The sequence below is a fragment of the Bombina bombina genome, chromosome 6 (assembly GCF_027579735.1).
Source record: "Bombina bombina isolate aBomBom1 chromosome 6, aBomBom1.pri, whole genome shotgun sequence".
NCBI classification, from domain to species: domain Eukaryota; kingdom Metazoa; phylum Chordata; class Amphibia; order Anura; family Bombinatoridae; genus Bombina; species Bombina bombina.
This window is the reverse complement of record NC_069504.1, coordinates 992118578-992137121: the sequence shown is the minus strand read 5'-3', so window position 1 is coordinate 992137121 and position 18544 is coordinate 992118578. Positions and strand designations below refer to the sequence as shown.

The window sequence follows — 18544 nt, the reverse complement described above, 5'->3', positions numbered from 1 at the left end:
TACCGCCAGAAGGGCACCCAGAACCTTTGTGAAGATTCTTGGAGCCGTAGCCAATCCGAATGGAAGAGCTACAAACTGGTAATGCCTGTCTAAGAAGGCAAACCTTAGATACCGGTAATGATCTTTGTGAATCGGTATGTGAAGGTAAGCATCCTTTAAATCCACTGTGGTCATGTACTGACCCCTTTGGATCATGGGTAAGATTGTCCGAATAGTTTCCATTTTGAACGATGGAACTCTTAGGAATTTGTTTAGGATCTTTAAATCCAAGATTGGCCTGAAAGTTCCCTCTTTTTTGGGAACCACAAACAGGTTTGAGTAAAACCCTTGTCCTTGTTCCGACCGCGGAACCGGATGGATCACTCCCATTAATAACAGATCTTGTACACAGCGTAGAAACGCTTCTTTCTTTATCTGGTTTGTTGACAACCTTGACAGATGAAATCTCCCTCTTGGGGGAGAGAATTTGAAGTCTAGAAGGTATCCCTGAGATATGATCTCTAGCGCCCAGGGATCCTGAACATCTCTTGACCAAGCCTGGGCGAAGAAAGAGAGTCTGCCCCCCACTAGATCCGGTCCCGGATCGGGGGCCCTCGGTTCATGCTGTCTTTGGGGCAGCAGCAGGTTTCCTGGCCTGCTTGCCCTTGTTCCAGGACTGGTTAGGTTTCCAGCCTTGTCTGTAACGAGCAACAGTTCCTTCCTGTTTTGGTGCAGTGGAAGTTGGTGCTGCTCCTGCTTTGAAATTCCGAAAAGGACGAAAATTAGACTGTCTAGCCTTAGCTTTGGCTGTGTCTTGAGGCAGGGCGTGACCCTTACCTCCTGTAATGTCAGCGATAATTTCTTTCAAACCGGGCCCAAATAAAGTTTGCCCCTTGAAAGGTATATTAAGTAATTTGGACTTAGAAGTTACATCAGCTGACCAGGATTTTAGCCACAGCGCCCTACGTGCCTGAATGGCGAATCCTGAGTTCTTAGCCGTAAGTTTGGTTAAATGTACTACGGCCTCCGAAATGAATGAATTAGCTAGTTTAAGGACTCTAAGCCTGTCCGTAATGTCGTCCAGCGTAGCTGAACTAAGGTTCTCTTCCAGAGACTCAATCCAAAATGCTGCCGCAGCCGTAATCGGCGCGATGCATGCAAGGGGTTGTAATATAAAACCTTGTTGAACAAACATTTTCTTAAGGTAACCCTCTAATTTCTTATCCATAGGATCTGAAAAAGCACAGCTATCCTCCACCGGGATAGTGGTGCGCTTAGCTAAAGTAGAAACTGCTCCCTCCACCCTAGGGACCGTTTGCCATAAGTCCCGTGTGGTGGCGTCTATTTGGAAACATCTTTCTAAATATTGGAGGGGGTGAGAACGGCACACCGGGTCTATCCCACTCCTTAGTAACAATTTCAGTTAATCTCTTAGGTATAGGAAAAACGTCAGTACTCGCCGGTACCGCAAAGTATTTATCCAACCTACACAATTTCTCTGGTATTGCAACAGTGTTACAATCATTAAGAGCCGCTAAGACCTCCCCTAGTAATACACGGAGGTTTTCCAATTTAAATTTAAAATTTGAAATATCTGAATCTAATCTGCTTGGATCAGAACCGTCACCCACAGAATGAAGCTCTCCGTCCTCATGCTCTGCAAGCTGTGACGCAGTATCAGACATGGCCCTAGAATTATCAGCGCACTCTGTTCTCACCCCAGAGTGATCACGCTTGCCTCTTAGTTCTGGTAATTTAGCCAAAACTTCAGTCATAACAGTAGCCATATCTTGTAATGTTATCTGTAATGGCTGCCCAGATGTACTAGGTGCCATAATATCACGCACCTCCCGGGCGGGAGATGCAGGTACTGACACGTGAGGCGAGTTAGTCGCTCTCCCCTCGCTGTTAGGTGAAATTTGTTCAATTTGTACAGATTGGCTTTTATTTAAAGTAGCATCAATACAGTTAGTACATAAATTTCTATTGGGCTCCACCTTGGCATTGGAACAAATGACACAGATATCTTCCTCTGAATCAGACATGTTTAACACACTAGCAATAAACATGCAACTTGGTTACAATCTTATTTAACAAAAACGTATTGTGCCTCAAAGAAGCACTAAACGATTAAATGACAGTTGAAATAATGAACTGAAAAACAGTTAAAGCATCATCTTTAAAAACAACACAACCTTAAGCAAAGGTTTGTTCCCATTAGCAAAGTAACACTAATTAAATTTGCAACGTTTTAAATCACAGTCACTATATAAGTCTCACAGCTCTGCTGAGAGAATCTACCTCCCTTCAAAGAAGTTTGAAGACCCCTGAGTTCTGTTAGAGATGAACCGGATCATGCAGAAAATACAAGAGTAACTGACTGGAAATTTTTGATGCGTAGCAAAGAGCGCCAAAAACGGCCCCTCCCCCTCATACACAGCAGTGAGAGAGAAACGAAACTGTCATAATTAAAACAAGCAACCGCCAAGTGGAAAAATAATGCCCAAATATTTATTCACTCAGTACCTCAGAAATGCAAACGATTCTACATTCCAGCAAAAACGTTTAACATAAAAAATACCAATTAAAAGGTTTAATGTACTTTTACAGAGTAATTCCGGTGAAATACCATCCCCAGAATACTGAAGTGTAGAGTATACATACATGTCATTATAACGGTATGGCAGGTTTTTCTCATCAATTCCATTCAGAAAATAAAAACTGCTACATACCTCAATGCAGATTCAACTGCCCGCTGTCCCCTGATCTGAAGCTTTTACCTCCCTCAGATGGCCGAGAAACAGCAATATGATCTTAACTACTCCGGCTAAAATCATAATAAAAACTCTGGTAGATTCTTCTTCAAACTCTGCCAGAGAGGTAATAACACGCTCCGGTGCTATTGTAAAATAACAAACTTTTGATTGAAGTTATAAAAAACTAAGTATAATCACCATAGTCCTCTCACACCTCCTATCTAGTCTTTGGGTGCAAGAGAATGACTGGGGGTGACGTAGAGGGGAGGAGCTATATAGCAACTCTGCTGGGTGAATCCTCTTGCACTTCCTGTAGGGGAGCAGATAATATCCCAGAAGTAATGATGACCCGTGGACTGATCACACATAACAGAAGAAATCATAACCACCACAAAAAAAGGGTGGGCCTCATGGACTCTTGCTAATATGAAAGAAATGAATTTATCAGGTAAGTTCTTACATAAATTATGTTTTCTTTCATGTAATTAGCAAGAGTCCATGAGCTAGTGACGTATGGGATAATGACTACCCAAGATGTGGATCTTCCACGCAAGAGTCACTAGAGAGGGAGGGATAAAATAAAGACAGCCAATTCCGCTGAAAAATAATCCACACCCAAAATAAAGTTTAAATCTTATAATGAAGAAAACTGAAATTATAAGCAGAAGAATCAAACTGAAACAGCTGCCTGAAGTATTTTTTCTACCAAAAACTGCTTCAGAAGAAGAATACACATCAAAATGGTAGAATTTAGTAAAAATATGCAAAGAAGACCAAGTTGCCGCTTTGCAAATCTGAACAATCAAAGCTTCATTCCTAAACGCCCAGGAAGTAGAAACTGACCTAGTAGAATGAGCTGTAATCCTTTGAGGCGGAGATTTACCCGACTCGACATAAGCATGATGAATTAAAGATTTCAACCAAGATGCCAAAGAAATGGCAGAGGCCTTCTGACCTTTCCTAGAACCGGAAAAGATAACAAATAGACTAGAAGTCTTTCGGAAATTCTTAGTAGCTTCAACATAATATTTCAAAGCTCTAACAACATCCAAAGAATGCAATGATCTCTCCTTAGAATTCTTAGGATTAGGACATAATGAAGGAACCACAATTTCTCTACTAATGTTGTTAGAATTCACAACCTTAGGAAAAAAATTAAAAAGAAGTTCGCAACACCGCCTCATCCTGATGAAAAATCAGAAAAGGAGACTCACAAGAAAAGAGCAGATAATTCAGAAACTCTTCTAGCAGAAGAGATGGCCAAAAGAAACAAAACTTTCCAAGAAAGTAATTTAATGTCCAGTAAATGCATAGGTTCAAACAGAGGAGTTTGAAGAGCCCCCAGAACCAAATTCAAACTCCAAGGAGGAGAAAATTGACTTAATAACAGATTTTATACGAACCAAAGCTTGTATAAAACAATGAATATCAGGAAGAATAGCAATCCTTCCGTGAAAAAGAACAGAAAGAGCAGAGATTTGTCCTTTCAAGGAACTTGCAGACAAACCTTATCCAAACCATCCTGAAGAAACTGTAAAATTCTCGGAATTCTAAAAGAATGCCAGGAAAAATGATGAGAAAGACACCAAGAAATGTAAGTCTTCCAGACTCGATAATATATCATCCTAGATACAGATCTACGAGCCTGTAACATAGTATTAATCACAGAGTCAGAGAAACCTCTTTGACTAAGAATCAAACGTTCAATCTCCATACCTTTAAATTTAAGGATTTGAGATCCTGATGGTAAAAAAGGACCTTATGACAGAAGGTCTGGTCTTAACGGAAGAGTCCACGGATGACAAGAAGCCATGCGGACAAGATCCGCATACCAAAACCTGTGAGGCCATGCTGGAGCCACCAGCAGAAAAAACGAGCATTCCTTCAGAATCTTGGAGATTACTCTTGGAAGAAGAACTAGAGGCGGAAAGATATAGGCAGGATGATACTTCCAAGGAAGTGACAATGCATCCACTGCTTCCGCCTGAGGATCCCTGGATCTGGACAGATACCTGGGAAGTTTCTTGTGTAGATGAGAAACCATCAGATCTATTTCTGGAAGTCCCCACATTTGAACAATCTGAAGAAACACCTCTGTGTGAAGAGACCACTCGCCCGGATGTAACGCTTGGCGACTGAGATAATCCGCTTCCCAATTGTCTATACCTGGGATATGAACCGCAGAGATTAGACAGGAGCTGGATTCCGCCCATACCAGAATTCGAGATACTTCTTTCATAGCCAGAGGACTGTGAGTCCCTTCTTGATGATTGATATATGCCACAGTTGTGACATTGTCTGTCTGAAAACAAATGAACGATTCTCTCTTTAGAAGAGGCCATGACTGAAGAGCTCTGAAAATTGCACGGAGTTCCAAAATATTGATTGGAAATCTCACCTCCTGAGATTTCCCAAACCCCTTGTGCTGTCAGAAACCCCCATACAGCTCCCCAACCTGTCAGACTTGCATCTGTTGAGATCACAGTCCAGGTTGGAAGAAAAAAAGAAGAAAAAAAGAAGCCCCCTGAACTAAACGATGGTGGTCTGTACCACGTCAGAGGGTGTCGAACAATCGGTTTTAAAGATATTAAATGAGATATCTTTGTATAATCCCGGCACCACCGGTTCAGCATACAGAGCTGAAGAGGTCGCATGTGAAAATGAGCAAAGGGGAACACGTCCAATGCAGCAGTCATAAGAACCTAGAATTTCCATGCATAAGGCTACCGAAGGGAATGATTGAGACTGAAGGTTTCGATAAGCTGAAACCAATTTCAGACGTCTCTAATCCAACAGAAACAGAGACATGGACACTGAATCTATCCGGAAATCTAAAAAAGGTTACTCTTGTCTGAGGAATCAACAAACTTTTTGGTTAATTGATCCTCCAACCATGTTCTTGAAGAAACAACACTCATAAAAAGCTGGAAAGGATCTTTCCATTGAAAATGAGCAAAGGGAATTGAATCCAATGCTGTTAAAACTTCTATGCATATATAGCAACTGAAGGAAATAATAGAGACTAAAGGTACCGACAGACGGAACCCAAATCAAATTGTCCCTTGTCTGATAGAGACAAAGATAGTGACATAAACCATCTGGAAACCTAAAAAAGGTGACCCTTGCGTGAGGAATCAAGAGCTTTTGAAAAAAAGATCCTCTATGTCCTGAAGAGCAAGTGAAACATATGAGATTCCGCATCCACAGGAAATAATCTGAATGAAAACAGAAAAATGAAGAATATGCATTTATTGTATCTAATGAAAACAAATAATGCTATCAATGACCATAAAAAAGGCAGAATAGTTTGAATAAAACTCCAAAACCCAGTTCCTAGAAAAAGAACTGGAAGAAATACCCCAGAAAATTCCAGGTCTGAGCAGCGCTTGAGCCATGCTTCAACAGTATCCAGAATATATAGGACAGAAACACACTGAAAGAAAGTGTTAGCCTTACTGGAATAAAATCAAAGAAATTTGGACAGAATAGAACCAAATAAATTTCAAAGAAGTCTTAACCTGCCCCTTACCAGCCAAGCTGGAATACGGCACGTACATCGCAATATTAGGGAGCTGATTTCGAACCCCAATTATAAACATGTTACTTGGGAAAGAACTCAGGAATTTGTTCCTTAATAAGAACAACCAAACTAATATAAGCTTAAAGTTTAGTCTTAGAACTCATTCTTGAAGCCCATAGTAACAGTTAAGAATTGAATCCAATTATAATTGATTATCTTAGAACAAAAGAAATATGGATTTTCTTTTTGTTTTTTTTGTTCTTTGTTGTTTTTTTTTTTTTTTTTTTAAAAAACACAAAATTCTTCTAGCTAAAATAGCTAAAGACATAGATTAACCCTCATTTGCGAATATATTCAATAAAATGAAGACACAAATGAAGTCATTAGCATGATAGTCCAGTTTAACCCCTTAATGACCACAATGTACCCTGTATGTCACTGGTCATTAAGGGTTTTTTTCAGGACATAATAGCACAAGTCTAGCAAGAACATGCTATTAATGCCCTCCCTCCAGCAGGCTTTGTGGAATAGAGCAGTCTCAACGCTGGTGGCAAGACCGCGCGATAAAACAATCAAGTCCCAAAAAAAGGCCAGCGACATACAGGGTACGTCGCTGGTCCTTAAGGGGTTAAAGGACCAGTCAAAACAGAGGACTTGCAAAATGCAAAACAACAAGACAAATGCAACAGCACCTAGTCTAGTAAATGTTGTCCCTTTAACAATGCTAAAATAAATCATAATCTGATACTTAGAAAAGTACCTGAAACTAAATAATTTTCCATAAATAAGATATAACTATATAAAGGAAAATAAATACTATTTTGCTATAACAACAATAGCATAATTAGTAGGAGTAGAGATAGCTCCAATAAATTGGAGAACCTTCCAAATTAAATTTAACTGCTGACAAAGAATATAGTTTAAAAATAAAAGAAAATTCTCAGCCTATTCCATTCCCTAGTATGGGGAATTGGAAGGAAAACCTCTGAAATCACAGAAGAATAAAAAGGCAGAAATAGTGTCAGCTAGTTTTAAAGAACTAGTTACCTTAATATCCAAAATAATCAACACCTCTTCAACAAAGAACAAATGTACTTTAATAATAAAAAATTTATATAAAAAAGTAGATTTGTTAGTGTCAATATCTGATGAAGAGAATTTCTGAAAGAGAAAAAAACATCATCAGAGAAGGATAAATCAGTATGTTGTTGGTCATTTGAAACTTAAATAATTAAAAAAGAAGTGAAAAAGACCTAAAAATTGATATTAGAAGGCACAAAGTCAGACAAAGCCTTAATCAGAAAAAATATTTCTTAAAAATCTTCTAAACATTTCTTGTACTTAAGAATGGAAATGTATAAAGCATAAATACTAATGGAATCTGCATGTAAAAGTATATCATAATAACTTAATACAAACCATAGCTAAAGATAAACATTTATAACATTTAAAATAAATGAACTTAGCTTTGGTAGAACTGAAACTCAGTTAAGCATTTTTCCAGAAGTGGCTTTTGACTCAGGGACAAACGGAGACATCTTGCAATATGTAATAGAAAAAACAACATATAAAGCAAAATTGATCAAATTCCTTAAATGACAGTTTCAGGAATGGGGAAAAAAATGCCAGTGAACAAGCGTCTAGCAACCAGAAGCAATAAATAATGAGACTTAAATAATGTGGAGACAATAGAGACGCCCATATTTTTTAGCGCCAAAAAAGACGCCCACATTATTTGGCGCCTAAATGCTTTTGGCGCCAAAAATGACGCCACATCCGGAACGCCGACACTATTGGCGCAAAAAAGTCAAAAAAATGACGCAACTTCCGGCGACACCTATGACGCCGGAAACAAAAAAAAATTTGCGCCAAAAAAGTCAGCGCCAAGAATGACGCAATAAAATGAAGCATTTTCAGCCCCCGCGAGCCTAATAGCCCACAGGGAAAAAGTCAAATTTTAAGGTAAGAAAAAAATTGATTAATCCATATGCATTATCCCAAATATGAAACTGACTGTCTGAAATAAGGAACGTTGAACATCCTGAATCAAGGCAAATAAATGTTTGAACACATATATTTAGAACTTTATATAAAAGTGCCCAACCATAGCTTAGAGTGTCACAGAAAATAAGACTTACTTACCCCAGGACACTCATCTACAAGTAGTAGAAAGCCAAACCAGTACTGAAACGAGAATCAGTAGAGGTAATGGTATATATAAGAGTATATCGTCGATCTGAAAAGGGAGGTAAGAGATGAATCTCTACGACCGATAACAGAGAACCTATGAAATAGACCCCGTAGAAGGAGATCATTGAATTCAAATAGGCAATACTCTCCTCACATCCCTCTGACATTCACTGCACGCTGAGAGGAAAACCGGGCTCCAACCTGCTGCGGAACGCATATCAACGTAGAATCTAGCACAAACTTACTTCACCACCTCCATAGGAGGCAAAGTTTGTAAAACTGATTTGTGGGTGTGGTGAGGGGTGTATTTATAGGCATTTTGAGGTTTGGGAAACTTTGCCCCTCCTGGTAGGAATGTATATCCCATACGTCACTAGCTCATGGACTCTTGCTAATTACATGAAAGAAAAAACTATTAACCCTTAAACTGCTGTCCCCCATATTGCGACACACTAAATTAAAATATTAACCCCCTAACTTTAAATTAAAGTTACAACATAACTATCTTAAAATAAATAAAAACTTACCTGTAAAATAAAATAAACCTAAGCTTAAACTATAAATAAAGCTAACATAACTACTTTAAGAAAATAAACGAAAAATAAAAAAAACTAATTTACAAAATTAAAAAATCCTAACACTACAAAAAAACCACTAAAATTACAAAAAAATAAAATAAAATCTAAGATTACAAAAACGAATAAACAAAATTATCCAAAATAATAAAAATTAAACCTAATCTAATACCCCTATATAAAAAAAACCACCCCAAAATAAAAACACCCCCTAAATGTAACAATAAACTACCAATAGCCCTTAAAAGGGCCTTTTGAAGCGCATTGTCCTGAAGCAATCAGCTCTTTTACCTAAAAAAATTTAAAAGTATTAGGATGTCGCCGCCTGGATGAAGATGGATGTCCGGACTTCAAGAACTGTGAGTAAATTCTTTAGGGTTAGTTTTAGTCATTTTTTTTTTTGGGGTGTTTTTTTTTTTTTAGATTAGGGCTTTTTTTGTTGTTATGGGCAGTAAAAGAGCATATTGCCCTTTTAAGGGCAATGCCCATAAAAATACCCCTTTAGGGGCAATGGGTAGCTTGGGTTTTTTTTAGACTTAGTTTTTTTTTATTTTAGGGGGTTGCTTGGGTGGTGGGGGGTTACTGTTAGGGGGTAATTTGTAATTTCTTTATGTAAAAGAGTTGTTTAACTTAGGGCAATGTCCTACAAAAGGCCGTTTTAAGGGCTATTGGTAGTTTATTGTTAGATTAGGGGGTGATTTTATTTTGGGGTGGCTTTTTTGTTTTTATAGAGGTATTAAATTAGGTTTCATTTTTATTATTTTGGATAATTTAGTTTCTTATTTTTTGTGTTTGACTTTTTTGTAATCTTAGTTTTTAAAAAAATTTTCCGTAGTTTTAGGATTTTTTAATTTTGTAACTTAGTTTTTTTTTTTTTTTTTTTAAATAGTTATGTTAGGTTTATTTATAGTTTAAGCTTATTTTTTTTTATTTCACAGGAACGTTTTTATTTATTTTAAGATAGTTATATTGTATCTTTAATTTAAAGTTATGGGGGTGTTAGGTTTAGGGGTTAATAGTTTAATTTAGTGTGTCGTGATGTGGGGGGCTGGTGGTTTAGGGGTTAATAGGTTTAGTTTAGTAGTGATGTAGGGGGCCAGCAGTTTAGGGGTTAATCCCTTTATTTAGTGTCAGCGATGTCGGGGGAGGTGGATTAGGGGTTAATATCTTTATTTAGAGTTGGTGATGGTGGTGGGTTGCGGATTAGGGGTATTTAGACTAGGGGTTTAGGTTAGGGTGTTAGGTTTTTACATAACTTTCTTGTCCCCATCGACATCAATGGGGATAGCGTTATTGTGATTGCCATTCCGCAACCACAGGTGTTAGTTTTTTCTAACATTTTCTTTCCATTGATGTCTATGGGGGAAAACGTGCATGAGCACGTCAAGTCAGGCCTTGGCTTTTGTGCGGTATGGAGCTTAACGCACCATAACGCACAGCACAAGAAGGTTTTTTTGTAATTTGTAATGGCAGCGCTATGGAAAGTGCGATACTGCTAAATGTTTAGCGTTATTTACGCACCGGGTTTAGCGCATAACTTGAAATTTAGGTGATTGTAAACAATGCTATTACAAGCCATATGGGTGGGGAAATAGATTTGTAACAGAGCGTGCTCCTGGTTCTGCATATGCCACGATTATAAGTCAGTGAATGCAGAGGAATGTCACTGCTTCTATTGCTGTGTCCTGATTGACGATTTCAGAGCATGAGGGAAACCAGGAGCGACACAGCTGCATGATTACCACTGCTGACTGTATCACCGGCCATATCCACTAGGTACGGACCAGTAACATTGTTACACACATTTCTGGAAACCGTGCTGCCATTTAGAGGTCAAAGCCACGTGTGTGCTCCTAAGCCTATCTCTGTATAATCTCATGGAAAGGAAAGGTAAGAGGTAAATTTGGTAAAAGAAGTAAATTAGAAAGTTTTGTTTTGTAATTTTTCACTCTATATTAACCATGAAAGTTTAATTTTGACTTCCATGTTCCTTTAAAGGGATGAAAACATTTAAAAAAAATGTGTGTGTGTGTGTGTGTGTGTGAGGGAAAAAATTAAGTGAGGGAAAAAATGAATTGATCCCCTGCTGATTTTGTACGTTTGCCCACTGTCAAAGAAATGATCAGTCTATAATTTTAATTGTAGGTGTATTTGAACAGTGAGAGACAGAATAACAACAACAAAAATCCAGAAAAATGCATTTCAAAAAAGTTATAAATTGATTTGCATTTTAATGAGTGAAATAAGTATTTGACCCCTTTTCAAAAGGTGATTTAGTACTTGGTGGCAAAACCCTTGTTGGCAATCACAGAGGTCAGATGTTTCTTGTAGTTGGCCACCAGGTTTGCACACATCTCAGGAGAGATTTTGTCCCCATTTCTCTTTGCAGATCCTCTCCAAGTCATTAAGGTTTTGAGGCTGACGTTTGGCAACTCAAACCTTCAGCTCCCTCCACAGATTTTCTATGGGATTAAGGTCTGGAAACTGGCTTGGCCACTCCAGTACCTTAATGTGCTTCTTCTTAAACCACTCCTTTGTTGCCTTGGCCGTGTGTTTTGGGTCATTGTCATGCTGGAATACCCATCCACAACCCATTTTCAATGCCCTGGCTAAGGGAAGGAGGTTCTCACCCTAGATTTGACGGTACATGGCCCCGTCTATTGTCCCTTTGATGCAGTGAAGTTGTCGTGTGCACTTAGCAGAAAAAGACCCCCAGAGCATAATGTTTCCACCTCCATGTTTGACGTTGGGGATGGTGTTCTTGGGGTCATAGGCAGCATTCCTCCTCCTCCAAACACAGAGAGTTGAGTTGATGCCAAAGAGCTCCGTGTTGGTCTCATCTGACCACAACACTTTCACCCAGTTCTCCTCTAAATTATTCAGATGTTCCTTGGCAAGCTTCAGACGGGCCTGTACATGTGCTTTCTTGAGCAGGGGGACTTTGCGGGCGCTGCAGGATTTCAGTCTTTCACAGTGTAGTGTGTTACCAATTGTTTTCTTGGTGACTATGGTCCCAGCTGCCTTGAGATTATTGACAAGATCCTCCCGTGTAGTTCTGGGCCGATTCCTCCCCGTTCTTATGACCATTGAAACTCCATGGTGAGATTGTGCATGGAGCCCCAGACCGAAGGAGATTGACAGCTTTTTGTGTTTCTTCCATTTGCAAATAATTGCACCAACTGTTGTCACCTTCTCCCCAAGCTGCTTGACAATGGTCTTGTAGCCCATTCCAGCCTTGTGTAGGTCTACAATCTTGTCCCTGACAACCTTGGACAGCTCTTTGGTCTTGGTCATGGTGGAGAGTTTGGAATCTGATTGCTTCTGTGGACAGATGTCTTTTATACAGGTAACAAGCCTTTAAGAGAGTGCTCCTAATCTCTGCTCGTTACCTGTATAAAAGACACCTGGGAAATCTTGCTGATTGATAGGGGATCAAATACTTATTTCACTCATTAAAATGCAAATCAATTTATAACTTTTTTTAAATGTGTTTTTCTGGATTTTGGGGGTTTTATTCTGTCTCTCACTGTTCAAATAAACCTACCATTACAATTATAGACTGATCATTTCTTTGTCAGTGGGCAAATGTACAAAATCAGCAGGGGATCAAATCTTTTTTTCCCTCACTGTATATATGTATATATTTTTAATAGGTGCACTACCGGCTGATTTTACTGGCCACCCAGCTAAAATTGTAGCTAATATTAAAGGAGGATGAACATTGTTCTTTAATTATTCAGAAAGAGATTTTAAACAACTTTCTAATTTACTTCTAACATCAAATTTTCTTCTTTCTATTAGTTTTTTTTTTTTTGTTTAAAAGTAGGGAGGAAAGCTCAGGGGCGTGCACATGTCTGAAGCACTGTATGGCAGAGGTTTTACAAGAATGTTATCCATTTGTAAGAACACTATTTCCTGCCACATAATGTTCCAGACACCTACCTAGGTATCTATTGGATATCATGGAAACAAAGCAAATTAAATAATAGAAGTAAATTGGAAACTTTTTTCAAAATTGTATGCTCTGTCTGAATCACAAAATAATTTTTTTGGGTTTCACATCCCTTTAAGCTAAAATGAACAAATATTAGCATTTTCAATGTTTATTGCACAAAATTCTATACAATAAATGTATGTTAAATTATGCAATTGATTTGTGCTTTGGATAGCAGAAATTGTTAAAATGTTAGAAAGTATTATTCTGCCTCCACCCGGATTATTATTATTACTATTATTATTATAATTTATTTCTATAGATCCGCAACTTATGTGGATAAGTCTTGCTGAAACATTCATATACATTGAAGGGGGGAGAAGTAGTGTTTGGGAAGGCCATTTAGATGTAGATTGCAGTAGTCAATGTGTGACAAAATGAGGCAATTAATTATTATTTTTGTAGTTTCTTGAGTAAGGAAAAGTCAAATTCTGGAAGTGCTGCGTAGGTCAGTGTTTCTCAAATGAGGTCCTCAAGTACCCCCTAACAGGCCAGATTTTCCTCATAGCTGAATTAGAGGCAAAATAATCAGCTGATAGGTAAGAGCAGGTTAGCAACCATGTTTACTGATCAGGTGATTATTTCACATATACTCTAATTTAGCTATCATTAAAACCTAGCCTGTTGGAGGTACTCGAGGACCGCAGTTGAGAAACACTGGCGTACATGAGCACGGCAGGATTTGGTGAGCGCTTGTATATGTGCAGTGAATGTAAGTTCCGCGTAAAGTGTGACCCCAAGACAGACAACCTGAAGTGAGGTGTTGAGTCTCCAACTGTAAGTTGGAGGTATTGCGAAGATGTTCAAGAGGAAATTACAGAGAGACAGTTGGTAATCTGTTAAATAAAGAGCAAGAGACCAGGAGAGAAAAGATAGATTTGGGTACCATCAGCATATAAGTGGTACTGGAACCCAAAAGGAGACTTTTCCAAGGGAGGATGTATATAGGAAAAAAAACCATGGGACCCAGGACAAAGCCTTGCGGTACTCCAAATGAGAGAAACAAAGGATCAGAGTATATGTTGTTAAAGGAAACTGTAATCGAGCGGTTTGAGAGATATGAAGCAAAATCCTAAATTACACATAACCCACAGAACAAGGTACTAAAATAGCTGCATTATAGACTTACCACACCAATGCCTTCAAAAGCAAATATTGCGGTGCCAAAAAAGAGGGGGTAGGATCTCCAGGTGGATGCATAGGCCAGATGTGTGGGGTCTGGAATATCCTAAAAGGAGAAGTCACATTAAAGGATATTATTCAATTAATCTCTTTAAAGAAAAAATACAGATCTCACAATCTCTTAACATGTGAAACTTTACATTTGGCATTAAAAGCAGTTTTAAGAAAGTTAATTTAAGAAAAAGAGTTAAAGGAACAGTAAAATCAAAATTAAACTTTAGAATTCAGATAGACCATGCAATGTTAAACAACTTTACATTTTATTTCTATTATGTATTTTGCTTTGTTCTCTTGGTATTCTTTACTGTGCAAAAAGTTTAGGCAGGTGTGAAAAAATGGTCAGGTGAAAAATGTGAGTAATATCAAAATAGAATGTAGTCTTAAAAAATATTTTTTTTAGATCTACCCAAAATATTCTTTCATAGGAGAGGACTGTAGATGGTGTTGCAAACTCTTTATATGGAAGAGTCCTGAGAGAGAAAAACATAATTTATGTAAGAACTTACCTGATAAATTCATTTCTTTCATATTAACAAGAGTCCATGAGCTAGTGACGTATGGGATATACATTCCTACCAGGAGGGGCAAAGTTTCCCAAACCTTAAAATGCCTATAAATACACCCCTCACCACACCCACAAATCAGTTTAACGAATAGCCAAGAAGTGGGGTGATAAGAAAAAAAGTGCGAAGCATATAAAATAAGGAATTGGAATAATTGTGCTTTATACAAAAAAATCATAACCACCACAAAAAAGGGTGGGCCTCATGGACTCTTGTTAATATGAAAGAAATGAATTTATCAGGTAAGTTCTTACATAAATTATGTTTTCTTTCATGTAATTAACAAGAGTCCATGAGCTAGTGACGTATGGGATAATGACTACCCAAGATGTGGATCTTTCCACACAAGAGTCACTAGAGAGGGAGGGATAAAATAAAGACAGCCAATTCCTGCTGAAAATAATCCACACCCAAAATAAAGTTTAACAAAAAACATAAGCAGAAGATTCAAACTGAAACCGCTGCCTGAAGAACTTTTCTACCAAAAACTGCTTCAGAAGAAGAAAATACATCAAAATGGTAGAATTTAGTAAAAGTATGCAAAGAGGACCAAGTTGCTGCTTTGCAGATCTGGTCAACCGAAGCTTCATTCCTAAACGCCCAGGAAGTAGAAACTGACCTAGTAGAATGAGCTGTAATTCTTTGAGGCGGAATTTTACCCGACTCAACATAGGCAAGATGAATTAAAGATTTCAACCAAGATGCCAAAGAAATGGCAGAAGCTTTCTGGCCTTTCCTAGAACCGGAAAAGATAACAAATAAACTAGAAGTCTTACGGAAAGATTTCGTAGCTTCAACATAATATTTCAAAGCTCTAACAACATCCAAAGAATGCAATGATTTCTCCTTAGAATTCTTAGGATTAGGACATAATGAAGGAACCACAATTTCTCTACTAATGTTGTTGGAATTCACAACTTTAGGTAAAAATTCAAAAGAAGTTCGCAACACCGCCTTATCCTGATGAAAAATCAGAAAAGGAGACTCACACGAAAGAGCAGATAATTCAGAAACTCTTCTAGCAGAAGAGATGGCCAAAAGGAACAAAACTTTCCAAGAAAGTAATTTAATGTCCAATGAATGCATAGGTTCAAACGGAGGAGCTTGAAGAGCTCCCAAAACCAAATTCAAACTCCATGGAGGAGAAATTGACTTAATAACAGGTTTTATACGAACCAAAGCTTGTACAAAACAATGAATATCAGGAAGAATAGCAATCTTTCTGTGAAAAAGAACAGAAAGAGCGGAGATTTGTCCTTTCAAAGAACTCGCGGACAAACCCTTATCTAAACCATCCTGAAGAAACTGTAAAATTCTCGGTATTCTAAAAGAATGCCAAGAAAAATGATGAGAAAGACACCAAGAAATATAAGTCTTCCAGACTCTATAATATATCTCTCGAGATACAGATTTACGAGCCTGTAACATAGTATTAATCACGGAGTCAGAGAAACCTCTATGACCAAGAATCAAGCGTTCAATCTCCATACCTTTAAATTTAAGGATTTCAGATCCGGATGGAAAAAAGGACCTTGAGACAGAAGGTCTGGTCTTAACGGAAGAGTCCATGGTTGGCAAGATGCCATCCGGACAAGATCCGCATACCAAAACCTGTGAGGCCATGCCGGAGCTATTAGCAGAACAAACGAGCATTCCCTCAGAATCTTGGAGATTACTCTTGGAAGAAGAACTAGAGGCGGAAAGATATAGGCAGGATGATACTTCCAAGGAAGTGATAATGCATCCACTGCCTCCGCCTGAGGATCCCGGGATCTGGACAGATACCTGGGAAGTTTCTTGTTTAGATGAGAGGCCATCAGATCTATCTCTGGGAGCCCCCACATTTGAACAATCTGAAGAAATACCTCTGGGTGAAGAGACCATTCGCCCGGATGCAACGTTTGGCGACTGAGATAATCCGCTTCCCAATTGTCTACACCTGGGATATGAACCGCAGAGATTAGACAGGAGCTGGATTCCGCCCAAACCAAAATTCGAGATACTTCTTTCATAGCCAGAGGACTGTGAGTCCCTCCTTGATGATTGATGTATGCCACAGTTGTGACATTGTCTGTCTGAAAACAAATGAACGATTCTCTCTTCAGAAGAGGCCAAAACTGAAGAGCTCTGAAAACTGCACGGAGTTCCAAGATATTGATCGGTAATCTCACCTCCTGAGATTCCCAAACTCCTTGTGCCGTCAGAGATCCCCACACAGCTCCCCAACCTGTGAGACTTGCATCTGTTGAAATTACAGTCCAGGTCGGAAGAACAAAAGAAGCCCCCTGAATTAAACGATGGTGATCTGTCCACCACGTTAGAGAGTGCCGAACAATCGGTTTTAAAGATATTAATTGATATATCTTCGTGTAATCCCTGCACCATTGGTTCAGCATACAGAGCTGAAGAGGTCGCATGTGAAAACGAGCAAAGGGGATCGCGTCCGATGCAGCAGTCATAAGACCTAGAATTTCCATGCATAAGGCTACCGAAGGGAATGATTGAGACTGAAGATTTCGACAGGCTGTAATCAATTTTAGACGTCTCTTGTCTGTTAAAGACAAAGTCATGGACACTGAATCTATCTGGAAACCCAGAAAGGTTACCCTTGTTTGAGGAATCAAAGAACTGATTGGTAAATTGATCCTCCAACCATGATCTTGAAGAAACAACACAAGTCGATTCGTATGAGACTCTGCTAAATGTAAAGACGGAGCAAGTACCAAGATATCGTCCAAATAAGGAAATACCACAATACCCTGTTCTCTGATTACAGACAGAAGGGCACCGAGAATCTTTGTGAAAATTCTTGGAGCTGTAGCAAGGCCAAACGGTAGAGCCACAAATTGGTAATGCTTGTCTAGAAAAGAGAATCTCAGGAACTGATAATGATCTGTATGAATCGGAATATGCAGATATGCATCCTGTAAATCTATTGTGGACATATAATTCCCTTGCTGAACAAAAGGCAATATAGTCCTTACAGTTACCATCTTGAACGTTGGTATCCTTACATAACGATTCAATAATTTTAGATCCAGAACTGGTCTGAAGGAATTCTCCTTCTTTGGTACAATGAAGAGATTTGAATAAAACCCCATCCCCTGTTCCGGAACTGGAACTGGCATAATTACTCCAGCCAACTCTAGATCTGAAACACAATTCAGAAATGCTTGAGCTTTCACTGGATTTACTGGGACATGGGAAAGAAAAAATCTCTTTGCAGGAGGTCTCATCTTGAAACCAATTCTGTACCCTTCTGAAACAATGTTCTGAATCCAAAGATTGTGAACAGAACTGATCCAAATTTCTTTGAAAAAACGTAACCTGCCCCCTACCAGCTGAACTGGAATGAGGGCCGTACCTTCATGTGAACTTAGAAGCAGGCTTTGCCTTTCTAGCAGGCTTGGATTTATTCCAGACTGGAGATGGTTTCCAAACTGAAACTGCTCCTGAGGACGAAGGATCAGGCTTTTGTTCTTTGTTGAAACGAAAGGAACGAAAACGATTGTTAGCCCTGTTTTTACCTTTAGACTTTTTATCCTGTGGTAAAAAAGTTCCTTTCCCACCAGTAACAGTTGAAATAATAGAATCCAACTGAGAACCAAATAATTTATTTCCCTGGAAAGAAATGGAAAGTAGAGTTGATTTAGAAGCCATATCAGCATTCCAAGTCTTAAGCCATAAAGCTCTTCTGGCTAAGATAGCCAGAGACATAAATCTAACATCAACTCTAATAATATCAAAAATGGCATCACAGATGAAATTATTAGCATGCTGGAGAA

The 18544-nt window shown here is 38.6% G+C and overlaps 1 protein-coding gene across 1 annotated transcript in view; it reads right to left on the bottom strand.

Annotated features, from left to right (window-relative positions):
• LOC128664034 (proton-coupled amino acid transporter 1) overlaps positions 1-18544 on the bottom strand; it is a 495713-nt gene that overhangs the window by 165410 nt on the left and 311759 nt on the right. Inside the window, exon 8 of the mRNA XM_053718686.1 lies at positions 14144-14242. Coding sequence (XP_053574661.1) covers positions 14144-14242 — 99 coding nt within the window. The remainder of the gene's footprint in view (positions 1-14143; positions 14243-18544) is intronic.